This window comes from Hydractinia symbiolongicarpus, chromosome 13, assembly GCF_029227915.1.
Source record: "Hydractinia symbiolongicarpus strain clone_291-10 chromosome 13, HSymV2.1, whole genome shotgun sequence".
Taxonomy (NCBI): Eukaryota; Metazoa; Cnidaria; class Hydrozoa; order Anthoathecata; family Hydractiniidae; genus Hydractinia; species Hydractinia symbiolongicarpus.
In genome coordinates this window covers 16413246-16441167 of record NC_079887.1, presented here as the reverse complement: position 1 = coordinate 16441167, position 27922 = coordinate 16413246, and the positions used below count along the sequence as shown (strand labels likewise).

The 27922-nt window shown below is 32.6% G+C and overlaps 4 protein-coding genes and 1 long non-coding RNA gene across 6 annotated transcripts; 2 read left to right on the top strand and 3 right to left on the bottom strand.

The window, feature by feature from the left end:
• The first annotated feature begins 4097 nt into the window (after nt 1-4097).
• Nucleotides 4098-6259, top strand: LOC130623957 (uncharacterized). Its single transcript, XR_008981165.1, has 2 exons — nt 4098-4205; nt 6027-6259. It is a non-coding gene; the product is annotated as an uncharacterized LOC130623957 (long non-coding RNA).
• LOC130623955 (uncharacterized) lies at nt 4830-5679 on the bottom strand. The gene has a single exon (XM_057439505.1). It carries the CDS (start codon nt 5374-5376, stop codon nt 4927-4929), a length of 450 nt encoding a protein of 149 aa, XP_057295488.1. The 5' UTR covers nt 5377-5679; the 3' UTR covers nt 4830-4926.
• A 2229-nt stretch (nt 6260-8488) lies between the features above and the next one.
• LOC130623133 (uncharacterized) lies at nt 8489-10321 on the bottom strand. The gene is made up of 3 exons (XM_057438624.1): nt 10230-10321; nt 9041-9901; nt 8489-8939 (listed from the first exon to the last, which is right to left on the bottom strand). Exons 1-3 carry the CDS (start codon nt 10319-10321, stop codon nt 8489-8491), a joined length of 1404 nt encoding a protein of 467 aa, XP_057294607.1.
• Nucleotides 10322-10337: 16 nt separating this feature from the next.
• LOC130623132 (ATP-dependent DNA helicase Q1-like) lies at nt 10338-11379 on the top strand. The gene is made up of 4 exons (XM_057438623.1): nt 10338-10404; nt 10584-10715; nt 10813-10837; nt 11106-11379. The coding sequence occupies exons 1-4, from the start codon at nt 10338-10340 to the stop codon at nt 11377-11379; spliced, it is 498 nt and encodes a 165-aa protein (XP_057294606.1).
• Nucleotides 11380-12932: 1553 nt separating this feature from the next.
• On the bottom strand, nt 12933-27336 carry LOC130623923 (BICD family-like cargo adapter 1). Of its 2 annotated transcripts, none has more exons than XM_057439471.1 (13): nt 27016-27336; nt 23833-23990; nt 21805-22020; nt 20816-21004; nt 19842-19988; nt 18751-18837; nt 18363-18539; nt 18046-18261; nt 17747-17827; nt 17330-17455; nt 16456-16577; nt 16063-16183; nt 12933-14124 (listed from the first exon to the last, which is right to left on the bottom strand). In XM_057439471.1, the coding sequence occupies exons 1-13, from the start codon at nt 27098-27100 to the stop codon at nt 13927-13929; spliced, it is 1923 nt and encodes a 640-aa protein (XP_057295454.1). In that variant the 5' UTR covers nt 27101-27336; the 3' UTR covers nt 12933-13926. The 2 variants fall into 2 exon arrangements, with proteins under 2 accessions (XP_057295454.1, XP_057295453.1); XM_057439470.1 differs by lacking the exon at nt 27016-27336 and adding an exon at nt 25690-26113.
• Between the last annotated feature and the right edge of the window lie 586 nt (nt 27337-27922).

Here is a 27922-nt window from a genome sequence, read left to right as displayed (position 1 = left end):
TATAGTTTCTATAGAATATTTTCTTAGGCTGTAAACGGGCTAGATGCATTTTTAAAAATGTAGTTATCATTAGGTGATGGTCACTTAACCCTGTTTCAAACGCTGAACTATTTTGAAAAGACCTATATCTGTTTGTCAATAAGACATCAATTGAAGAGCCTTCTGTTCCTGCAAAGCATGTTTTATCTTTAATGAGGTTTTTGAGATTGAAAATATCACAAAGTGACTGCATCTGCCCATAGCCACTATCACTTGGATTATAAAAATCTATATTAATATCACCCAGAACAATAATATTGTCACATTTAGAAAGAGCATTGTTTAGAATTTTTTCCAATTCATAGAAAAATTGTGTTAGATTCAAATATGAAGGTGGCCGATAAATACTAATTATAATCCATTTTTTATTTCTAATAGTAATTTCAGAACAGATAATTTCATTCTCTACAATTCCAATATTGTGTAACTGTTTACAAATGACCCCTTTCCCAACATACTCAATTAAACCTCCTCCATGTATGTTTCGGTCCTTTCGGGTTCTAATTTCATATCCGTCAATATTAAATTGAGCAGTTGGAAAAGATTCATCCAGTTTAGTTTCTGCAAGTACGAAATAGTCAGGAGAAAATTTAGACATGATCTCTCTGACGTCGACAATTTTATTTCTCAGACTGTTTATATTTAAGTAACCTAAAAGAGGATTATCGGGATTAGCAACTCTAAGTTTACAGATACTATCGAGCGGGCTATCAGGTTCGGAATTTGAATTATGTGTTTGGTTAAGATCATCAATTTCATTTTGTAATAACAAAGGGCTATTTTGTGTTTCACTTGAATCTGAAAAAACTTGTGCCTCTTGTGGTGTCTGAGTGCAAGGACCTATACCCAAGACTGGAAGTACAAGTTGTGGTATAAAAAATGATTAAAATAATATAAATAATTTTTTCGCTAACATAGTCTTACCATCGTCTGTAAGGTGGATTCCATCTTTCCATAATGAAGAGCTTTTTATGTTGTCATTATCAACAAAAGTAACATCTAAAGCCTCGCATCTTTCCTTTAACAATCGGTTAATTTCATCGATTCGACTTTCGTCAACTCGTGAACACGTTATCAAGCTGGATATAAAAACCTTTTCCACACCAGAGTTTGTACATTTTTCTGCAATTTTAATTAATCCGTTCACTATTTCGACATTAGATGCTGCACTTAGATTTTTCGACAGCAAATTATTGATACCGCCATGAATGATAACAATGTCTGGTTGTTCCTCCTCTAGTGTTGGGGTTGAATAATAGTTTAAATGTTGTATGCTGGCACCCGGAAAACATTTCATTCGCGCATAGCCATTATTGAGTACACGGTTGAATTCTTTCAATCTTATCCCCTTTGGAATACTATCGGATATTATTTGACGACTTTACTCTTTTTATCTTTAAATTTTTTCTGATTATCGTTCCGATTTTGGTTACCAAAGAAATCTTCCCGCTCCGGGTAAGGATTGATGACAGGATTCGGACGTCGACTATTTTTGTTTTGAAATTCATTTTTGTTAGTGTTATTAATTCTACAATTTTCTTTGTCATAATCGTTGACTTGAGGATTCGGGTCTTCGTTGTAAAGACTTTTAAAACGATTATCAACATTAATTTCGCTTCTTGTATGCAAAACCCCCGAAGGACCTTTTCTAATACTTTTCCATTCATCAGAGGTGTTTGACGGTTTTGGTTTACTTGAATGCTTTTTATTAATATTGTTAAATATATCTCGAACAAGACATCGTAGATCTTTGAGTTCGTCTTTCAGAAAACTATTTTCCTCTTTCAAACGATCAACGAGAAAACTCGATTCCTTTGCTCTCAATTTATTTACCTCGTATCCAATATACTCCTTTAAGTCGTTCGTAACTCTAACAAAATTACTTAACAAATCAAAATTTCTGGACTCATTTACCTCGTGATCTAAAATACCATTATCGTAAATTTCTTCCCTATCCAAGTTTTCTTCTGGTTCTTGTAATTCTTCTTCGTGTAAAACATTTTCTACATCGAAAATGTTATGTGTTTCCGTGTCAAGGCGGTTAAATATTTTAGCGTTTACTTCACAACGCAAACGGAATTTATATCCAAAAACTCTTAATAAAATTCATTTTCCAACCGCCAGGACTTGTTAGGCTTCAAGTCTCAGGGATTATCTTGAAAAGTACTTGATGGTGACAAAAATGTAGCGGTCACAAAATAGAAATCGAAAGAGAAAAATGTCTCTTATTTTAAGTTACTCTAAATGGCAAAACTTTTTTAAGCTTATTTTTTCACTTCACTCAAAACAGGAAGATGTTATGCCTCAAGTCATATACGTTGTCTACAAATTGAAGTGTGCAGGATGTAATAATTTTGATGAAACGAACAGATATCTTTCCATATGTAATTAAAAAAGAATAAAAATATAATAGATCTAAAATATAATATGGATTGTTTAGAACTTTCAGCAAATAAATATTTTTATATTTTAGGGTTCCACCAATCTCAATCTTAAACTAAAAGTCCGTACATAGAACAGGAGAAAGCTATTCTTCATAGATAGATAGGACATTTTTGGTGACCATGGTCCAAAAGATTTGTTTCTGGAAAATTTTTGATATTTTAACTTGAGAAATAAATGTTTGCAAATCAAGATATTTAATCTTGACAAATCCTGGAATCCTTAGGATTGTCCTGATATCCAAATTTTGTCCTAGCAATTTTGCCCATGTTATTTATTTTAGTTATTCATTTTTCCACAATTTTTGCTCTTTGAAACTTTACTTTTTCCATTGATAATTTTTCTTTCGTAATTGCTGTAATTATCTGTTACTCGCTTATTACCTAACCCGCTGTTTTTTTGCGATATATATATTCTAGGTGTCTATGTATTTCACGCTTTCGATTGTTATAACTTATCTTCAGGAAACATTTATACGAAAATGCTATTGTAAAATATTTAAAACTTTGTGTAATCAGAGTTACCAAACCTGTAACAATTATTAACTTGAAGATGACATAGGATGTCGAAACATGTCGTCAAAAAAGTTCTGTTGTATTTTTAAAAACCTTTAATTACTCTCGAGGTGCTTGTGGCAATTACTAAAATGATAAAATGCTCCTTTCCAAGTTTTTTTTCCCTTTTTGATACGAAAAAAGCAAAGAAATCTGGGAACGAGGGTGAAGTGTTAGATATATTAGACCTTTATTATCTGTTTCAAATGAATCTTACAGTCAAGCCAATATCTAACTTCACGGTACACGGCCGTAAAATGGTTCAGTAACAATGACGACTGTTCCCCGTCTGATCGAAACAATTGGAATACCTTTTTTCTTTCATCACATAAGTAATAATTTCGTTTCTGTGGGGTTTTTCTTTGAAATAATTCAGGCTGGGTTTTAGGCTAAAGACAATAGGTATATTATTTAGAACAATAGAGAAATACGAATAATGACCAGGTTAGAATTTTGGTTTTCTTTTAAAACAGCGTGTAGGCAAATAAAAAAGTCCTAGGGACGAGGTTGCATAAGCAAAGTTGTCGGATGCACGTCAAAATCCTCCCAGGGCCTCTTTTCCTTTTTTCTGTTTTACATTTCCCGAAAAAGAAAAAAAGGGACAGCGAGCGATATATCAGAATGTGCTACACTTCTTCTTTACATGAAGGAAAAACGATTCAGCTGAAATACGGCTTCTTTGTGTAAACCGCTTACTTAATATAAACCATTCAAAAGTCGAGACAATAAGTGAAGAAGTACGTAATAGCGTATTTTATTACTTTACTCCAATTTAAAATCTTTTGGTAATGTCACTTTTTTATGTAGCTAGATGACAAGTTACACAGAAAAAAAATTAGAGGCTATAGTTTTTAAGTAGCCGTTCTCACATATAATTTGTCGGTCAAAATTTTCGTCGCTTTCGACACATTTTATTCCGATATGTCGTTGATTTTAGTACGCCACATTACTTGCGCAACTACGATACGATAGCTAAAGTTTAACATTTTATATCAAGTTTATCATCATTCTTACTGGGAACACGACTTAAACCTCGATTCCAGAGTTTTATCTATTTTTTAGACCGGGACGATGAGACAAACATGATGTTCGTATCACCATTCCGTTGTCAGAAGATATACAAGACGGCCTTTGGACCTGGTCGTAGTAAAAGAAGATTCTAGGTTACAGGTGCGGCAATATTATTTTTTATAACCTTTAACAAAATTTTATGTAATACCCTTGGAATGAGTTTATCTTATTTGAATTGTTTGACTTCAACGTTTTATGTCGTGTATACGTAATATACAAAACATAAAAATTTATATTAATTTATAATCAGTAATGAATATCGTAAATGATCAAATGTACCGCCAGTCACGAAGAGTCACCCTTTTTAGATTTTAACTAAAAGTAAGTAAACCCGCCGCATGTAATCACCCACTAAACTGGAATTTCAGTGGAAAATTCAAGTAAGAAAATTGAAGTAATTTAATGCAAATTTTATACTTTGCTAGTGAGAACACAACCTCTTTCTCAAGACGGTGGAATAATTTGATTGGTGCGTGATAACGCGTCAAGAGGTCTTGGTAAAGGTGAAAACAGTCTTCGCTCGCGACTTAAATTGGATTTAATTCCCGCCAACAAAAAGTAAACTTATTTCAAACCGGTGTGTGTAAACAGGAAATTCCCAGGAAGCCTGGGAACGCACTTTATCATTCTCAAAGTTTCTTTTCTCTTTATGTAGATAAGTTTTTGTTCACGTGGGAAATCTTCACTGGTCAGGTGCAACCAGATATAAATAAAATATAAACGTAAAATATTAATACCGTTGGCACGTGCTTTTCACGATTTGGTATGTACAAAAAACTTGTTTTATAATTTATGCGTTAGAATAGATAGTCTGTACAATTTACACAGTCATTGGATGGTTTATATCTGCCCAGCAAAGTGGACATTTTTTTTGCTGTGTCATCCATTTCACGATGCATATCACGTGGAAGTGATGGTTGCAGTTAAATGTACATATCTGTTTCTCGCTATCAAACGTGTCCTTACATATCACACATTCGTCCGAAGAATGGATAGCAGGCTCGTAGTTCACGACATGTATTTTGTCATAGTATTTTATTATATCCGCCGAACTGTCATTCGAACTCCAACAACAATACGCAACAACGTTACATGTCTGTAATTTTAAACCAGAGTTTAACTTTAACACAATATCTCGTCCAGGATTTTTTCGTCGCCGTATTATTTTCAATCTACATCTTCCTAGCATCCATAAGAAAGCTAATATTATACAGAACACCAGAACTAAAGGAATAAGAAAATTACCAAGGTCCATTTCAATTACAGTCATTTTTTTTACGTTGTTGGAATAACTCTTTTAGTTTTTGCGTTCTCTTCCAAGCTGTTTGGTTTTGATGTTTTTCACGACGATCAAGATATTCTATGAAGCTTTAAATTATTTACACTTTGCTTCATTATTAACAATTAATGTTTATCTCTATTGGTTTTAGCTAAAGTAAAATTTCTTCTTTATATTTCTCTATTCTTTTTCCCTCTCTAACATTTATAGTTTTCTGTAACTATATATTAATTATTATTTATGCGTACCCTTTCCACCCCAGATGGTAATCCCCGCTCTAGTGTAAGCCCGGAGACCCATGGTTTATCCGCACGGGAAAACCCCTTGTAGGTCGGTGAAAAACTCTGGTTGAAACATTAGGCTTTCATTCCAAACACAAATATGTTGCTTTACATCGATAAATTGCAATAAAAGAGGTGTGTATAACAAACAAACTCGCCAGCTACCATTTTGAAAAATACCAAACAACACAACAGTTTTTTTACAAGATCACCATCTCTTTCCCAGTCCTTTTACAACAATAATATATGTTAACAATATATTATGAACTTAAAGCAGTGCAACTTTAACATACTACCCGGCATTAAGAAAGATTTTATCCTTGGGAACTGGGTACAAGCTATGATACGTCTTTTTTCTAGAAAGAAAATATCGTGGCAAAAAACAACCAAATATTGGGGGTCCTTGGCAGAAAGAAAAGAGAAAATGGTGGTGGGGATAAAATGAAAATGATGCAATAAGAAAAACAAGATTGATAAGATGGAGGAAAGTGAAGAAAAGTGTATGAAAAGGTTATCGATATCTCCTTGTGTAAATATCTCCGAGTTCGGTTTCAACTTGTTCTTCAAAAAAATACATGCAATATTATTTTTTCTTTTTCTTTTCTTGTTCTATATATTGAACTAAACAATTTTTTTAATTTCTTTAAAACTTTGTACATCTGCCACAAATACCGGCAGATCGTTTTTTCTTTTTTTAAAAAAAGAAAACAACCTAGTTCACATTCTTCTTTGGTTATATCATGTAGTTGCTAAATATGAAAACCTTTGTATAAAGGGATAAGCGTCTGGTTCATTCAGTCTAGAGTAAAAAAAACTTCTGTGAATCAACTTCATTTCTTGTTTCTTGTTAACATGGGACGACCAATGTGTAGTTGGCACAAAGGCAATTACCCTGGGAACGAGGTTGTACCTAAGACAAAAAGCGCCGTGCCAATTTCACAGCATACTAAGTCAATATCTTCACTCTTAAAAACAGGATCAATTTCTTGCAAGTTAAGGTTGCCACAATAAACATTTTTGAAGTCTTCATGTTTAAACTCTTCTTTGGTTCAATTTACAAATCAAGCTCGAACCTAGCACCTTGTTTTTTGATTGGGTGTCCCTAATCTCCAGTGGAGGATTCGAAGTATCGTATGTAGAGAAAGGATGTTGTGTGGGTAAAGGGATGACCTAAGAAACAAGGGCTTATACCGCTTTCTGCTCGGGTAGTGAAATTGATCCGTGATAGAATCAAAACAACCCGACCTGGAGTAAGCGGTCGGTCATTTTGAAGGGTCTGTTTATAACGGAAGGGTTACGTCTATATATTTCTTTCTCGATTTGTTTGTTGGCCATGATTAACAGATTTGGAAGTAATCGATAACAAACCACGTGCGATGATTAGCGAGGTGAAAAAGAAAAGGGAAAAATGTGCTTTCTTGTTGCTAAAGAAGACTGAGTCACGTGATTTTATGGGTAATTATAATTGGTAGGTGAAGGGCACCTGTAATGGTGAGATTTTAATTGGTTGAGAGCACCACTGCGGCTCGGGTAAGTGACGTAATGTACAGTTTGTAAGTAGCGAATATACAACAAGGTAGAGGGGCAGTGCTAGAGACGTGGAACAGGCGCGCCTGGGGGTAATTTGGATGAATAGAAAACCAGGCTAACGACCGAGCTAGCGTGTATGTACAGTTCTAAAAGCCGTTAAATGTGCACAGCGTTAGTCTTTTCTGTAAAGGAATAAAGGAAATGGTGAAGGTACTCATACACCCTTCCCTTCCGTGTATACGGACTCTCGAAACGCGGGTCCACCGCAGAGCTGGCTGTGTTTGCTGGATTAAAAAAAAATTTTTGATTGGTGAACTACGCGGCGAGTAGGGTCTGTTCAGGGCCAAGTGCGTAACAAAGGGCCGGGCGAACTGAAATAAACTAGCCAAAGGAGCAATTAAAATCGAAAATAAGACTAAAAACATAAGGGGTTTGATATCAAAATTGATGAAATAACAAGAGTTATATTGACAGTCGTGTTATATAATACAAGTATTATGCATAACATGTTAATTCGTTACAAATAGAATAATATCCATTTTATTTGATCCGTACCACGTGGTAGTGGTAACTGTTTGTAATACATTCTATTTCATAAGGATACAGCCAGTATCGCAGTAGGTTACTTCAGTAAAACATCAACAGTGATGGCGGTTAGCTTGGTTACATTCTCATGTTGTTTTAGTATAAAAATCGCAATATTGCTGCTTCCCACGTGTTTTCTAATAGGGTTTTCGTATTGTTGTCTAGTGTCGTAATAAATTATTTGATACTGGTATAGCAAAACAAACGTCATTATCTAACAGTATGTGATTGGATTTACAATATTCCACCATTATTGTTACGTCATTGTTTATTTTTACTAGCATGATAGTAGCTTTTTTGCATCACATTTTTTAATTCGATTGGTAACGAAGATGTATGTGCCAATGTCGAGGGATCCATATCGGCGATTCCGAGGCAAACAACGTGTTGGGACGGGGCCTAAAAAGAGAGAGAGAGAGAGAGGGATGTTCCTTACAGAAGATATGGTAATCCATCTGTTCTAGCATGATAACTAGTTTATAAATACAAAGGGATTGGTAGGTGGTTCGTGTTATAGGAAATAATAATGTAGTTATAGTAAATAATGCTCTTGAAAATTTTCAGGTTTATATTAAGTCTTAAATCATTTTGGTTTTGTGAGGACTAGTGAGACCCAGTTAACCTTACGGTCGGGAGCTTACCCTTGCCTTGACAAGTAAATCCTTGATATTTTTATGCCGCATAGTTGCAATAATGGGAGAGTCAGGCTAAATTTTATTGAGCTCTTGGTCATTCTCTATAAGGTGCCAATGTTTATTAATAATTTTTTTGATTGTAGTATTGTCCTTGGAATAGTGTGTGAGGAAAACTAGATACATTTGAGTATTATCTGTTTTAGGTTTATCGTTATAGAGTAAATCCTTTTGTGATAAGTTTTTTATTTTTTTCATGTTTTCTTGTATTAGTTTTTGGGGGTATCCTCGGTTTTTGAGGACCCATTCCAAGTTTTTTAATGCTTTGTTTAGCATATCATCTTTATTAATAAGCATTCTGTATCTTAAGGATTGGGAGTATATAACGGAGGATTTCGTAAATGTTGGATGAAAGGAGTTGTAGTGGAGGAGGCTAAATGTATCAGTGGGTTTGGTGTATAAACTAGAATAAAGCTTTCCATCTTTTCCTACCTGTATGTAGGTGTCCAAAAAATTAATTTTATCCCTAGAATAGGTAAAAGTGAATTTGATATGGGGGTGAAGTGAATTAATTTTTTCAAAAAGTTTTCGTAGACATTCTTCTGTGTCAGTATATATGAAGAAAACGTCATCGAAAAACGTTTCCAAAGCATAATAGCTGTGGTAAGGGGAAGTATTTTCATGGTGGCCCATGTAAATGCACGAATAAGGGGTGCACATTTAGAGCCCATGGCTGTGCCATGAATTTGTTGGTAATAATCATCCATAAATTTAAAACAGTTTTGTTTTAGGACAAAGTCCATCATTATTTTAATAGTGTTTAAAGGAGGAGTTTCTGGGGGAAGGATTTCTTTATTTTTTGATAGTTTGATGCCTTCATCATGAGGTATGTTAGTGTAGAGTGATACTACATAAGCAGTAACTAAAATAGCATTTGGAGGAAGGGGAGGAAGTTCTAAAATATTTCTGAAAAAATGTTTAGTATCTTTTATGTAAGAAGGTAATGACTTCATTACAGGTTGGCATATATGATCTAAAAATGCTGATATGTTTTCTGTTGGAGAGTCGTTAGCTGATACTATGGGTCTAAGGAGTACATTAGGTTTGTGTATTTTAGGCAATCCATAAAAAAGTGGTGCGCGTGGAGGAGTGGTTGGTTCTAGAAAATTAGCAACTTCTCTTGTTATTCTATGTCTGGAATATAAAAAGCGAAAAAATGTTGATATATCATTCGCAATCTGAAGAGTAGGGTCAAAAGGTAACTTTTTGTAGTATTTTGTGTTCTGAAGTTGGCTTTTGACTTTGAAAATATAATCAGTTTTATTCATGATAATAAGACTGCCACCTTTGTCTGCTGGTTTAAATACGAGGTCAGGATTGTTTTTCAAATTTTGTAGCAGTGTACTCTCTTTATATGACAAATTTTGGGACATAAATGGTTGTCGATTGGGGGAATAATTAAAAGTATCTTCAATTTCACTTTTTATTCTATGGAAATATTCCTGAAGATTAGGATGTTGGGTTGGAGACGGACTCCAGTTGGAGGATTTTTTAAGCCTTGTTAGGCTTGAGTTGCATAAGCGAAAATAATATCCTAGGCTCATAGACCTTATAAATTTATTTAGGGGTTGTGAATGATCAATTAAAAAAGTGGATGTGGTGGGTATAAATTCTAATCCTTTGATAAGGATATTCTCCTCCAAATGTGATAATTTGTAAGAGGATAAATTTGTAGTAAGTCAGAAAGCGCAGCGCCGTTGAGAAGCAAATAGTCCTGGGGACGAGGTTTTTCAAGCTCGAACCCAGCACCTTTTACCGTGGCGTCGAAAAGGCGCTGGCACAGGCTGGTCGCGTGGGCATCAAATGAACCAGATTCTGGTTCATTTTTAATTTATGCAAATTCTGCATATTTAAAATATTGGCGATGGGCTGGAAAGATGTGGTGCGTGTTTTCAAGCGGCTGAATAACCAAAACAAGTTCAATGTTTCGAGTATTTAGGAGAAGGACACCACGTTATAGCTGTTTTGCCTATAGGGTTTGGTAAATCGTTAATTTATCAACTTTTACCCGACTTTGTTCCAGAACGAAAGGCAGAGGCGATATTGTACTTGTTGTCTCTCCTTTAACATCAATTATTCAAGATCAGCTAGTATATTTTAACTAAAGTAGGCATTGAATGTGGTTTCTTACAACTCGAAGACCAAGCTAATAGTCAGAAGTACGAACCCTTGTTTGAAGAGGATTTGAATGATGCATCAAATTCTATTTTCAAAATTTCAAAAAGCATTGTTGCAGGCAAATGTAAAATTTTTTTTGCACATCCAGAGTCCCTGTTATCAGATCAGTGAAGGAAAATATTAAGATCAAAAATTGAGGAAAGTTGTGGTTTGTGTGATAGGCGAGGCGCATTGTGTGGAATTATGGTAAGTATAGCTAGCTAGCTAGCTTTCTTTGTAAACATAACGTATCAAAAATCTAGCTACATACATAGCTATTATATATAAAAATAATATGCCTTAATTATAGCAACTAAATATATATAAACAAACTAATATATATTATATATCCATTTGAAAAAGTTTCACAAACAAAATATGTCTATATGTATAGCTATAACAATTGAATAATATAAATTTATCACATAATACGGTTAAGCTAAAAAATTGATGAATTACTGTATGTTATATCTAGGGGTGAAGAATTTTGTACAGAATTTCAAAACTTATCAGTTTTACAAGCATTCTTCCCTCACAGTATCATTTTAGCTTTGACTGCAACTGCTTCACCCCCAAAATTACGTAATTTAAAAAAAGCTTTGAAAATAGAAAATTGCAAAGTGGTTACTGCAAACCCAAATCGTAAAAGCATTTTTTTAAAAAAAGAAATAAGAATGAGTAATTGCAAAGGTTTAGCAGGATATGAGGATATATTACTACCTATCGCAACAGAGTTGAAGCACAAATAACAAAACTACCCTATGACATTTATTTAAATTTAACAAATTTGCAATAAAAATATAGAATATAAAGCATAATAATTTTATTAAACAACTATTTAACAATTTTTATAACTAACCAAAGGATGTTTATTTGAGAGGAATTTGACCAGGTGTGAAGTTTTTTTGTATTTATTTTTTTTAATTGTTTTTTAAGATTTGTACGACTTATGTTATTTAATCAATGAACATGTATTTTTTACCTGTTTGCTGCAGCCACCTTCAATAACAAGTACTGTATTTATTCTTTGGATTAAGGACAATTTATGCCATCTGTGCTGCATTAAAATTGAGTAAATAAAACACAATTTTATCTGTAGATCATGTTCAATATGTTTTCTGCCTGCTACAGCTGTCAATATGTCTATTAAAAATGGATTATATTGTGTGACTTCTGACCATAAATTATCTTCTTTAAAAAACATCATTTCGTCACAATTATTTTCAAACAAGACAGAGCCACCACTTTTCTTGCACAAGTTTTTGCATGCAGTGCTTATTTTATCTGTAGCAAGTTGCTTAATGGCATCAATTATCAACCTCGTCCCCAGGCTCATTTTTCTCTTTCTGACAATCTCGGACGGATATTAAAAAAGCGAATAATTGCCCTGGGAACGAAGTTGAGAGGAAAACATCCTATTAGCCGTAAACATTTTTAATTAGTTCTGCGGTTTGATTATACAGATTACTCTGGTTTGCTGCTACCCATTGTAATTATCTGTGCCATAATGTTCTCACATTCAAAATAAAAACCTTATTTATAAAAAGGTTTTTTAATGTGCTCGATTGTCTGGTATTTTATATTTGAATGTCTTACCGAGGCAAAGACTAACTTCAAGAAAACAATGATGTATACAATAGTCGTTTTGATTTGATGACTGACTACCACTTGTACATTAAATTTGGCCAACGTTGTGTGCCAGCTTTCGACAGAAATAACAAAATTGGTATATGTTACATGAAAAACATTTGCATTTATTATTTCCATAGCCAGACATGTAATAAAAAACAAAAAAGGGAAAACTAAAGTAGAAATTGCACGTCCAAGGTTTTTGAATAATAGTTTCTTTTTGCAGTAGCAATAACATACAAATACTTAGATGACATCCCAGCAGAGCTTAGTTTCCAGGCTCTATTTTAATAAAAATCACCACACAAAAAGTCAATATAATATTGTGGTAAAATTCTCAGATATATTTATTCAGGTTCAACTAAAAAACAGTAGCCTGGAAACTAGCCTGTTTAATATAAATACTTGTATATATATATATATATATATATATATATATATATATATATATATATATATATATATATATATATATATATATATATATATATATATATATATATATATATATATATATATATATATATATATAACATTATCCAAGCTGTCACATACACAAACAAACAAAATATATGGATTATAATAAATAAATGCAGACGAACAATTCACCGTATTTTTTACATATCATATTTTTAATTTAATAAAAAGGTTGATAGAAAAGAATTAAAAAGAGTTTGATATTCAAATCAATATTCTTTCAAAATTCCTAAACAAAAATATAATTACGAAAAAAGAGGAAAATGTTTTGAAAATTTTTTTAATAACCAGTCGGTGGACCGTCCTTTTTATTCTCGCTACTTGCGGTACCATTTTGCGTGACAGGGTATTATAATATAAATTGCCTATTTATTTACGTATTGATAAAAACAAATAATCTAAATATATTGTAGCATTATCAGAAACGGCTAAAAGTAAAATTCCCCGTTTCGGCGTACGTCTGACGTGTGCAGAAAACCGAAAAAATCCTAATTGAACCCATTTTTTATTAAAATGTAGAATATAACTATTTTAAAGATGTTGAATTAACGTGAAAAATACTTCTAAATGTTGAATACTACGCCACTGAAGAAGAACTAGCTACCCTGTGATGCAATCGAAAACACATTTAAAAATACCCACAAATCTAAATATTAAATATTTTTTAAATATGTATAAATTTACAATTGAAAGTACTTGTAAAACGAGAAGAGGTATAAATATAATTATCTTGAATGTTCATTTGTTATTCCCAAATATTGGGTGTTATTCTACACAACGGGCGTTATCACTACTAACTAATATGCGGAAATATTTAAAAGTAAAATTTCTAATATACAATTATTTAAAACAAAAATATTTTCTTTCACTTTTTGTATCCTATCCAGAACTTAATTTTACCAATTCTTTTTCCTAGACAGCTAAGCAACTGTTTTAAAAGGATTGGCGAAAAATGTTTGCTTCATGAGTTTTATTAAAAGTTCTCATCTCATGGTAACGAGAATTGTCCAGCATCCTTTTACCAAGCGCTCTCACCTCATTGCTCATCTCATTGCTCATTTCATTGGACCAGATGCAATTTTCTGAATTAGGCTTAAATAAACCCCTTCCGTAAACTATTCCTTGTCCAACCAATAATACTCGTTATGCTACATTTTTAGGCTGACCGTATGCACCAATACTGAGTCCAGTTACTTCTTTTGAGGAACAGGAGATTTCGATGTGGGTGTATTACTATGACTGGAATCCCTACTCGTGTTTCTACTAGCAAAGAATTTGGCAGCAAACATTCGAGCCGGGTTTGTGCTGTTCGAGCGCTTTTTTGATTTCTGTTGATCTCTCTTGATCTTTGTTGCGAGTTGCTGGTCAATTAAAGAAGCCATATCGAACTAAAAAACAAAAACAAAAAAACTGATTAATTACAGATAAATGGGTTAAAATCGTGAAATGAAAAATTGACAAAGGGGAATACATTTTGAAGAAAACAACATCAGAAACTCGAATATCATAGTGTGCTCATAGAATCATTTTTTCTTTGCATCATGCATACGAAAAACAATATTTTCTTCAAATCACAAACATAAGATTTTATGTTCAGACTTCTTTTCCTTTAGTATTATCTGCACCACTAAAGAAAGCTAGCTATTTTTTCTAGCCATGTTTGTGTTCTCCTCAAGGCGCTTTAGCTTAAGGAAAAAAATTCCAACACGTTCACAAAAGCTGTTTGTCAGCCATATTACTTACAGTGTGACACCTGTCTGAGTAAATAGTTCTCCATCGAAAATACCGCACACTTTTTTTATAAGAATATGGTTTGTAAGAATATTAGGCTGGGATTCCGAGTTAAAAAATAGGTCTATTGTTTAAAACAATAATGACCAGCTTGGTTAGAATTTGGTATTCTTATAAAAAAACATGTATGTGAAATCAATTTCAAAGTGTTTTTTATATGAGTTAAAAATGTTATATCACTAGGGCTACATTGTGAGCAATTTACTTCAGTATGAGAAACCGTTACAGCTTGTGATAGCGTCAACGAAATTATAAAGTGACACAAGAAACAAATTTGCAAATTACAACGTCATAAGCCATGGCTGTAAAAGATCCGCTTCCAAATTAACAGTTTTTCTTATTATTTGTGAATTCCCATGGAAGTGTGTATTTAGATTCCCATGGAAGTGTGTATCTAGATACCTATGAAAGTGTTTATGTATGTATGTGTTTATGTGTGCAGATTTCCATGGATAGAATTGTGTAATTAAAATAGTTACAATATATAACCAGTCTATTATTGTCTATTATTGTAACAAGACGTATGATATACGCAAACAACCTCGCGAATAAAGTTTACAAAATGTTGTCTATCAAATTGGGATTTTTGTTACGAAGTTAGACACGACATATTTTACTATTCAGATACGCAATAATATTTGTTACACACTACGCAGTTATTTTTCAAAATTGATTTGTGAGATCTTCCTGAACGGAAAATTCCTCGAAATTTTAATTTTCGATGGGTCCGTCTTGGGTGAACCGACTGACAGGAAGAAGAAAGACCACAAACCCACAAACCCCAAAATTTGCGAAATTCATTAATTCAGTTAATTCTGCCTACATTCACTTTTAAAAAGTTTGGTGGAAACACCTTTATTTACTAGCTAGTTAAATAAGTGTTTTGAACACTTGTCTTATCTTTTTAAAAAAGAAAAAAGAAAAAAAAAGTAAAAATAGTTACCAAGATGAGATTCGAACACACGACGACTCCCGTGTCGGTGCTCAGAGAGGCAAAAATTTCCATTCTTGTAGGACACATTTGCGTTTTAATACAAGCTCACGAGCTTGTAATAAATGATTGTGGTCTTGTTAATATTTAATGGCATGAATAAGCATTTTTTAGGTGAAATGGAGAAGATTATTTTTACGAGTATTAACCATGTTAAGCGTGGCAAAGCACGTGTACACGTGGTGAAACATGTTTAGTGGTGAAACATGGTTTGCGGTGTTTGCCTTCGAATTTAGGAATAACAACAGCGAAAACTAAATAACGAAGACGAAAACACGCGTAACGACGACGACGATGACAACATCAAGAATGACGACAATAATATAAACAACAACAAAGACAGCAAAAAGTAACAACGATGACGTTAACAACCACAACGAACACGATGACAGTACCAACGACTACGACGACAGTAACAAGGACTAAAACGACGACGACAAACAATTATGACGGCGAAAACAACAACGACGACGGCAAAAACAAAAACAACGACGACAACAACAATAACGCAACAACAACAACAAAACAGATAATGCTTTCTTACCTGCCATTGTTCTAGCTGCTCAGATAATTCCAGTTTCTGTTCAACCGCGGAAATTAACTGATTATTTAGTTTCTGCATGTCATTCTTCGTTTCCTCGTATTTCACCTTGACTTCGTTTTCTCTGTAATAACAACAACAACAAAATACAGAACAACTAAAAGCGCATATATATTTCGTTTTTACGTAGCATCATCATCCACAAACGTGCACAGTTCTACCATGAATGTAATAACCCATCTTTATTTTATTTCAGATCAATATACCACACAAGGCCTGCACTATTAAGGTGGCTTTGCTGTGGTTTACGAAACTTTCTTGCTGTCCAGTATCCCCACCAAAAAAACGTGACGACACAACAACAACAACAACAACAACAACAATAATTAAATCTACCTCTTTAGCGCAGCATCTCTTTCTTCTAAAGCCATTTTTAACTTCTCTTCCATAGTTGTGTCCGCCATCATGATTTCTCTCTCCTTTCGAAGTGATTCGATTTCTCTATTTTGAGAGTTTACCTAAGTTATGCAGAAACACAAGTTTATAGTAAAAGCATACATACGTCATCAAAAAATGGAAAGTAATTTACGTGAATGAATTAATACATCGTTTGGGATTCACAAAAAAGCGGAGAAGAAAATTTTCTGCGTTATTAACAAAATTGATTTTAAATTCGCATTATTTCTCATTTAAAATAGTTTTTCCTGTAAATATAAAACCAGTAATAATATCATTTTTAACTTCTCTAAAAGAAACATCCGAATCATTCATTCCTTTTTCCACTCGGAAATTTTTTTCATTCGGTATGTTTTTAATCAGGAAAAATTTAACAATCCAATTATAATTTTAGTTCTTTTCCCTAATATAAATTCCCTAAATTCCCTAATATAGTTAGGACATCAGTGCGAAAATGCAGGTCGATGTTAAGGATAGAAATGACGGAATGGAAGAAAAAACTGGCACCAACCATGAGTTAAATTTTAAACAACATTACACTTTTTTCAGATCAGTATCAGCATGAAAACTCTGAGCTGTGCTTGGTAACGAAACATTAAAGAAATCGAAGAAGTATATTTATTAACCAACAAAGAACTTATATGGCCTATAATCTTTCAGAAAGATCGCTTCAAAGTAAAGAAAAATCTACGTAGAGTTTATTGCTAAACAGATTAACTTCGATCATGTAATGATTTTACCTTCGTTAGATTTGTATGCTTACCTTTCCATATTAATAATAGGTAGGATTGGATTTAGGGCAAGACAATTTTACCTTCACTGTCAAATTCAAAGCTTTATCTTCATTCTCACGCGCTGATGTTTGTGAAGTAACTAATTCTTTCTTCGCACCTTCTAGATCCGTTGTTGCTATGTTCAAACGTTGATTCAGATCATGAACCTAGATGTATTAGAAATTATTTTTTTTACATGGTAAAGATGGTGTAGTGGTAGCGCATTCGGCTTGTAATCATAAGGTTGCCGGTTCGAGTCCCCACTCCGGCACATATTAAATACAGTATGGTCAGCCCATTTGGAGCCAGCTACTGACCAAAAACCGGCTTGTGTGACAGGCAAGCAATTCAAAGCAATGCTATACGTATCTCTGGCGGAGGTTAAAGACAATATTACTGTTTGTGATACAAACACGTGGCATTTAAGACCGGTAACAAAACACCTTCAGAAAAGTTACCTGTTGTTCCAAAATGTCGACGTCTTGATCTGAGGTTTGTGAATCAGGTTGAGAAAGATTGTCGCAGTTATCCAGGTCAAGCTAAGGAGAAGAGAATAAAGAACAAATTGTAATCGCATTTTTCTTTGTCTTTGAAGGTAATGGGAATTTTAGTTTCTTTTTGGGAACAAAATAATTTATTAAGAATAAAGGAATCATTACTTCGACGGAAAACTACAACCGGAAGGAAAACTCGTTGTTTATAGTTAACACACACAGGAAAATCATCACTAATGCTCGATGTACCAAGTAATACTTACGTGTGTTGGGCTAAAATTGCCTGTATCGATCAAGCCAAGCGACATCACTTTACCTTGAATTAAATCGATGATCTGGTCCACAATTTTTGAAATAATTTCACCATTGATGGTCTCGCTGTTTATGCTATTATTGAAATCAAAATAACTTTCGTCGTTTGTAAGTTTCATCCACAAAACTTTCAACTTTTTATACACCTCAAGTAAATCATCTTTGAGCTAAAACGAAAATCGAAAAATGTTTAGGATTCTCTATTGTGGACAAAGAAACATCTTAATACCACGTGCAATCTGAATATTAAAGAGAATATAACCCTAACTTTTTCCAGATTGATTTTTGCTTGGTCAGCATCAGGCGATATCATGATATTTGGAAGGCCATTTTCATTTATTTTTAGAGGAGTACTGATTTGTTGAAAGTTCATATCAGCTTCTGACAATGACATTTCCAACTCATTGAACAAGGAGTTGTCTGATTGTGTGCGCATTTGCGACGTCTATAAAATAGTAGAAATATAAAAGGTATATTGGAAATAAAAAATCCCTGAAATAAAATAATGAAATATAATAATGAAAAATCCCTGAAATATAAAATAAAATTGGATCGATAAATTAAATTAAACTTTCTAAAGTGAAACAGTAACAAATCTGGTTGACACAAGTTTCATTGTCATCATCAACAAAACAACAACAACAAACAACTTATACCTGCATATAAACATATTCTTCGAGTTGATCTTTCAGTTGAACATTTTTCTTTTTGGTTTTATTTAAGTCCTCTTGGCACATGGAGATCTAAAAGACATAGGTAGAAAAATATCAAACACAAAAGTTTTAACCCACAGTAAATCAGTTAGGAACTCGCATTGCAGTTCTTTTACAACATAAACAGCGCTGTCGCTCTTTTTATAGAGTCAACATTGAAAAAGTTTGGAGGATTGAAATGAGAACTCTTAACCTTTTTAAAATGTAATGAAAATAAAAACATGCAGGTTGTAGAACTAAAATTGAGGAGATTTGAGAAGAAAGTTGTCAAAAATTTACTTTTAGAGAGTTAAGGAATTTTGAGGAAACGTTTCAAAATTGAGAAGAATTGAATTGTTTGGAGGAGGCGTGACAACCCGATAAATAAAAGCTTTCAATGCAGCCCTACGCTGTCACCAAGGACACCCATTACTAGGCTATTCCAGGTAATAAGTCATGACGTAAATCCAAAAAATAGATGTAAAATAACTAATAATTGGCGACATCATCTCAATGTGCAAATCTTAACAAGTTAGCTCCAAATGATTATCTTATCTTTACATAATTCAGAGCTAAAACCATATTTTAGTTTAAAAATTAAACATGCTGAGTTATTTTTGTACTGCTTGAGAATTAATTATAACTGAGGGTTTTTTTGATAAGTTTGGTTAAAAATAAAGTTCTCAATGATTAGCTCTTTCCAACACTGGTGTAATTTCTCATAATTCTATCAGAAAAACGAAAAAAAATATGTTTATGTATAATGTCATTTTATGTTTTAATACTTAGTTCACTAGCCCAACATGCAATATTCATGAACAAAAAACATGGGTAAAACAGGAAACATCTTGGTGCAAACAATAATGACTTATAGATAAAAATTAGCCTTCAGTTACAAAAGTTATAATATCAAATTGGAGGACCAGCTCTCATGTCAATTTTTTTATGTAAAATTTTACACACACATTGTCAATGGATTTTTAACATCGCACGCATTAATCTTTAGTTTTATTTGTGTAGAGAAAACATATAGACACTGATCACCTAAAAATTACCTGTTGTTTCAACTCCTGTAGTTCTCCCTCAAGAGTCGACACTTTCCCAATTGTTTGCTGCTGTTCATGAGTGATTGCTTGTTTCTCATGAGCCAGCTCTGTTAACGATTCTTCCAAATGACGTTTCTGGTCACTTAGCTTATGTACCTAAAAAGTATGCGCGTAAAATGTAATTAATTAAAAAAAAAAATTTAAAAATAAAACTTTACAAAAAATAAATATATACAAATGACATTGCTTTTTATATTTTAATGATGTCATTGTTTTTAATTAAAAAATTGCTGATGCGCAAAATTATAAAGCATATATGTATCCTGTTTGGAAGCTAAAATAATAATATCAAGGAAGAGACATGACATCACAAGAACATTATTGCAAAGGGAAGTATACTTCACTAGGCTGGTATTACTATCATTGGTTAGCAAAATGTAAAGTTATTGTGATATGCAAGGTTTGTCACAGTAAAGATAAAAATAGAAGTTGGACGATCAAGGACATTTCTCACCCCTAAGATTTTTTAGGATAAAACAAATCCTCAATAACATTTTCACTGGTGGGGAATTTTTGGCAGCAATCTCAGTACATTTTAGAGCTAAACACAAACAAAAATTTCTCACTTTAAACACATTATGCTTTTTCATATCAAAAACAGTCACAAAAAACATTATTTTAAGAGAACAAAAAAATTAAAATGATAATGACCTCCTTTCAGTTGAAATAGCTTTCTCTCAATTTATACATTCATAAAAAAGCAACCATTGTAGGATGTTTGTTTGTTTGAATTACTCCGAACATTAACATCCTTAATCTATAATCCCACATTAAAAATACTATTTGGGACTTCAAAGCGCCTGCTTTGAAGTCCCAAATAGTTAAAACAAAAAAACTAAATTATTAGAAATTTTTAAAAAACCTAACTAAAACTGCGACTGATCTGTAAATCTTACTTTTTAATTAATTAAAATGGTTCATACCTGCTCTTTGAGATTTTTCATTTCTAAGTAATCCTTCTCCTGTGTGCCATCGGATTTAGGGGAGCCATCAGTAGTATCGTAGTTCGCAATGTTATTATTGTAGCTTTTATTTCCATTACTTATACGGCCGTCTATTCTTTTTGAAAGTGTTTGAACTTGTTGTGCAAGGTTTTCGTTATATGATTTGACCTACAACAGTTTATCAATTTTTTATTTACTTAAATTTAGACTTGTGGCCATTCACAATGATGTTTGAATGAAACATGCATTTTATGTAGTAGTTGTTTCGTCTAAATATTTAAAAGCTAAAATTACAACCCAAATAGGATAATTTAAGTGAATGTAATTTCACATGAAGTGTTAGAATCAATAGTTAACTCAATCGAATATTAGAAAAAAAAAATTTTATAATATTAACAATTTCAAAAATGTATTAAAAGATTTTAAAGTCTGTTTTGGCAAGACATATTTTTCAAAATCCAAAACATGCTTCCAAACGAAAAATATCATTGTGAATGACCATGCAGAAATATTTTCGTCTTTATAAAATAAAACATTCACATCACCTGGTATTCTACTCTTAGTAAACTCAATTCTATCAGCATCAACAATTTGCTTTGAGAGATACATGTTTATTTTATGCATACTAATTCCAACACAGTTAAATTTGTGCATAAATTTTTCTTGCTTTCAGTAGGAACAAACCAATTGTTTTGAAACTCCCAATTTTTACAAGCCTGGTTTTTACGCAATCAAACTGTTTTATTAAGTTTAGGCTAATACTGAAAATCTAGTTAAAAAAACCATGCAAAAAATAATTTCTAAAAATTTTAAATTATTTATATTTTAAAAACAGATAAGGAAGAAAACTATCAAAAGAAAAAAATGTTTTCCAGATGTTTTATTTATTTATCTATTTACTTATTGCACACATAAAAAAAGATAAAAAACCCCATCAATTAAAGAAAATAAAAATATGTATATAGTACCTCGTCAAGTTCTTTTAAAAGTGAGTTATTTGTAAGTGCTAAGTCCTCATATGTAGATCTATGAGATTGTTCAAATGAGCGGGAAGATTTTTGAACCATGTCCAATTGCCCACTTAGGTTATGAAGCTCCTGCTGGAGGTCCTGCATTCGTGAATCGTAACAGTTTTCTCTGGTAACAAGTTGCCTTTTCAAGTGGTGTTTTTCTTGTTCAAGTTCCTACAAGGAAAAAAAAATAACATTTATGCATGCAATTTTTTTTATAAGAACTTTGAGGCTGGGAATGGCTGAAAATAAGAACAAATAAAAACAATGGAAAAGATGAAATTTTACTTATGCTCTATTTTTCATAAAAAGAAACATTTTTTGAAGCAGAAATATTTGCAAAACCCATTGTACTTAGATCTTACATCACAAATATTGTAATGTAAATAAAATAAAAAGAATGCTTATTAAAATATATAAAAAAGTTCAGGCTGAACATAAAATAAGTAAAAACACATCAAGCTGAAGTCAAACTTTCTGATTCTTATAAAAGAATAGGTTCAACCATCCAATAAAGCAATATAACTGTGTTGTTATCATAACCGTGTTAGAAATTTAATACAAAAGTTATTTCTAACTGCAACAAATATAAATCCTTACGTTATCCCAGATAGCCATACTGAGAGTTTTTATACCATAAAACACATACATTACTAAAATATTCACTCTGTATAAATGTATAAAAACCTTGTTATCATTTTAAACATTTAGCATCAAATGTTAGACAACATTATATAGATAATATTCAGCATTCTTTCTCCGAAGTATTGATGAAAAAATCATGAAATACCTCAGGAATTGAAATATTAACAATTAGTATACACATAGCAACGAACATAGCAACTTTCAAAGTCCTTTTGAAAAACGACATCCAGGTATATGTATGTACATAATAAAAGAATGTAGGCAGACTTATGAGTAACACAGTACACCAATCAAAATAGATTTCCGTAACCATGGAAAAGTTAAATCAACAAAAGGATTTTGTATGTCACCTTATGCTAGAGATAAAAAACCCTTTGGTATCTATAGCAAATAATGCACAACTAAGCAACTGCTATTAATAAAGTTGATAACTTCTATGGGAATGTTTGAGCATCCTGAAAAAGCATATAATACATAGGGATAGGGGATTATGGTTTGCATTATTGCATAAACTGCTAGAGCTTTAATATACATAATGATATCCTCTGTTATAACACGTTTCATACTTAAGGAAATATTAAAAATATTGAAAATTAAATTAATAAAAAATGTAACAAAGGAAAGAGAATTGGTTAGAGAGAAAATGATCAGCGAAGATTTAAAAATAAGCCATTAAACAAAAAAGAATAATGATATATTGTCAAAAAAGAAAAAAACGAAAGCATGATTGTGCCTATCAAAATTAATCATAATTAAATTAAGATGACAACACGAGATGGTGCACCAACCCTGGATATATTATGCAAAACAGTGCTTTTCATTTATATCAATAAAAATGTTCAAATTCCACAAGATGGTTTATTTTTTGGTGTTCTATAATCACAATTTGTAAACTGAGTATTATGATACTTTAGGTTTGATTCATTATGATTTATTCAGTCCTGTTGAAGAAAAAAGGTTAAGAGTGTGGCAAATCACACACCCATTTGCCTTGGTGCCCAGTCTTCTAGTCTTTTTTTAATCTTTGTATGTGTGATATTGGCTTTATGAGTGTACTTACAACCTGAAAACAGCACACCCAATTATGTTTCATATGTGTTGAGGTATGCGAGTGTGATCGCATGCACTAGATTGACCAGACTGTCACTAAGATTTAATTTAAAAGTTTAAAATTTAAAGCATCGTTGTGAAAGTATCTATATTACAGAACCCATTGTCTGTCAGTTCGCCGACAATAGAAGTTTCACATAGCAACAAGTGATCTTTGTGAATTTTTATACTGGCTAATAACTATTACAAAAAAATAAACAAACAAATTATATAATTATTATTCGGTCTCACCTCTATTTTTTGTTGATACTCGTCTTGTAAAGATTGATAATGGTTTGTTAGTTCTTGATTCTTTTCTAATAACACCTTGCCAGCTTCAGCAGCAAGGATTAAATAATGGTCCTTCTCAGCAAGTTGTTGATAAAGATCACCTTCTTCTTTGGTACAATCTACACATAATCACAATAATAATGTAATTACAATTAATAAGGCCTTCCAAAAACCAAACAATTTACGCATAAAAACCTGAAACAGAGAATTGTGTAACTATTTTGATTTTAGACCCATCATTCTTGATGATGTCCACATTGCTAATTTATTAAGCAATCTAATATATTATTATTAGTAGTAGTATTCGGTTTCTTTTATTCTGAGTTTAGGCCGTAATATTTAAAAGTTTTTTCATCCCTAAGTGCTGCGTTTAGGATTTTACCTGTGATGTAAAATTCTCTATGATTGTGGAGGCTGTGTTTAGTTGTTTGCAATGTTAACAACTATATATGAAGCAAACAATGGTAAGGTAGAGAAAAAGTAAAGTGAGAAACTAATATTGCAAAATATTCACATATCCACTGCATCGTGGTGCCGTAGATTAGTAGTTATAGCTCTCGTACTCTGTGTGGGAGACCGGGGTTCGATTCCTCTTGACGGCGATTCAACATGGGCAAGTGAATGTTACCATAGCCCCGGCTTTACCCAAGCCATGTGAGGGAAATTGGGGAGATGGCTCCATGTGTGGGCCTTTGGATGTTGTCGGGAATTGTCTAGTAGAGCGTGGGCCCTAATTGGGTCTGCGTAGCTCAAAACGAGCATTAAATACTCTAGGACTATCCATCTAAGCCATGACCCCTCCTGGAAATAATAGACAGGGTATATCCCTCAATATTAGTGAGACTAGCCAATATAAAATATCCACATCCATCTATCTAACATTCCAGATTTTTAAAAGACGATAAAATGACGATGTACAGATTTTCAAATATAGGTTTGAAACATTTTTAACGTAGCTGTTACTTGTCAAAATTATGCTCATGTTTACCTCTCCATGGTTTATGTTGTTTGCTCATTTTCTGTATTATGAAGGCAAAAGTGTAAATTAAATAAGTTTTTCGTTAATTTCTGATAAAATTGTGTTTTTCACATTGTAATTGCACGAAGGAAAGAGAAATATTGTTTCATAGAAACTACGTACTCCTGTGTTTATTTCAGTTGGGGTAAGTACACAATATATATCAAAGCATGGAAGGTATTAATTTGAACTATTGCTACCTACAACTCTCAACATAATAAAGTGAAAAGGACAGAATTTCAAATTTTGTCTATTTGGGTTATTTGGCTATACATCAGAATCTAAAACAGTACTAATATTTACTGGTATAGCACACGTTTTCTGATTTGTTAAGGGCTTAGGAGGTATATTCACATTATGACTTTTGCCTGAGAAAAAAAAACAGACCTGCAATTTGCGTGCATCACACAAATTTAAGAGCATCCCCATGCTCACACACAGTAACATTAAAATCTCACACAATGTTTCAAATTACAAACATTTTTCTTATCCCTTATGTAAACCTTAATGGTCTTATCTTAGCGACATTTTTAGGTAATTCTATCTATCACATGTAGAATTTCACTCTAAGACAGGTCTGAAAAAGTTGTTTGAGGCACAAGATCTTATGAGTGACAAAATTAGCTGAAAATTAGCTATAGGCTAGAACTCACTAACAATATCTCAATTTTAAAGTTAAAAAGCTAAGAACTTCTTAAATTTCAGTTTTGAATGACATATTATTATGTATATGTGGTAGCATAACAAAAATACTGGTGTTTCTGTTAGGTAACTTTTACCAATCACTTGTTGAGTCTCACCGTTTTCTACAAACATACACTGGTCTTCGTTTTGATGACTTAGCTCGTAATCTACTGTATAACTTGATAAATATTCTTGGTCTTCGTCTTCATCTGTTATCATATTAGAGTACATTTCTTGTTAACGCACATACATAATTATATGTAGCTATATAAAATATATTTTGATTAGCTAACTAAGCTACATTTATTACACTGTTTATTGTCATTTTAAAATTGTTTGTTCCAGCTCTCTTGATTGATGTGATCGTCTGAATGTTGATATTTTTGTCTTTGAATAATAACTTTGACTGCCATTACGGACGCATTATAGAAGCATTCGAACAATAGTTAATGCAATTTTAATGACGAATAATAAATTCACAATCGTAATTAAGAATTCAATTCAAAAACACTCATAAAACTATTTTAATTGATATTTTCTCAAGTTGTTGCCACACTACATAAAAATATTTATTACGAATACTCATTTACTATAACATATCTTTGTTCCATATCGCATAAATTATTTCGACCGGTTGGGCCACAGTTTTAAAAGTTGCTGACAAAGCATAACAAAATACGGATTAGAAACTTTTTCCCACGTGTGCGAAGCATGAATGACGCACACGCGTCTAGTGATCGTATTTTCTTCGCGCGCGCCGTTGTACGTGGCGAATAGAAATGTAAATAAGCGCCCATCATATGTACGCCTCTGAGTAAACAAATCCAACTTTAATGTTGAAATAAACCTTTTTTATTATCAGTTCCTTGTATTTGTTCCTACTAATTTTCTTTAATCTTTATCCCAAAACGTCCTCGTATTATCTCCATTTTTTTCTCCAGATTTCTAACAAGCAATGAGATGGACTCAAACCCTCGATGAATCAAGTTATCGGGATATATTCGGTAACTCGAATTTTAACAAAAATTCAAAATTGTTTGAATAAGCTAAATATTTTTTTCAACTCAAAGAATATATACTTAGTGATGGCGAGGGTTTGATAGTCCTTTCAAAAGTAATTCGAAATTTATAAGACGATTCAATAAAAAATAATTTAAAATTTGTCTACATTGGGATTGAGCGATGAGATAGATCGATAGATAGATGTGCATATTTTACATGGCTAGCCTCACAAATATCAAGTGATATATCCTGTTTTAGATGGGGAGTCCTAGAGTATTTAATGCTCATTTTTGAGCTACGCAGTAAGGGCGGATAGAATTAAAAATCTTAGACTCGTCACTTAAAAAGGAAACAATACACTTATTCAATACACTGAATAAAGACGTTATCTGAAAAAAAGTAAAAATATAAAATAATCTAAATAAGAGTTGCATACAAACCTAGATTTCTTTGAGCTTTGTCCAAATGCCGATATAGTTCTTTTCGTTCTGAACGAGTCATATTTACTGAATGTCTTTGTTGCATGGAACATTATTTATAACGTAAGCTTTGGGGATTTTCACGAGCGAAACTGCCTGCTTTTTGTAAAAGTATGGTTTCAGCAGCCTTCTGAGAAGGTGCTATTGTTTCAAAATATATCAAATTTCACGTAACATTAAACATTTAGCTTTTGTTGACATAACGGTTACATGCCTAATATTTTCTTTTGATTTTCTTTGTGGTTTAAGGGAATACACGTTTTAAAGAGTTTATTGGTAAAAAATGTTTGGATCTACATTTTCCCCGACGTAATCTGCGACATTTTATCATCGTTGATGAGTCTTCCCGTCCGTTCGGGATTTTAAGATACCCAAGTTATTACACCGTTGGTTTATATAGAAACCCTCCCTATACAATTACTAGACTCAAATATACTGAAGAACAATCATTAGGCCTCAATCATTTATTTATTAGATTCCAGCAACACTGATCCCGCGCAAGATACATATAATTCCTTTATGTATTATTAAGCCAGATGAAATAGAGTGTGAAATTTTGTGTTCTTTGTCTCTGTTTCCGCACAGAATGAATAAAACGAACTCGATTAAAATTTAACGGAACAAAAAAGAAAATTTACCAGCCACGTGGTGCACATTTGCTTGGAATCCTTTCCGTTCCTTTCCGTCCTGACGAACATTTTCTTAAAGTGAAAAAAAGACGAAATGTATTTTTCTTTAATTTTATTTTCAAACTGACAGATTCTTAGGACACACAAAATTTTTCAAATCTGTACAAAACCTTAGTTATGAAGTAGAAATTGGAAAACTATGATGTCACAGATATTCTGTGTTATTAGAACTGAACTGA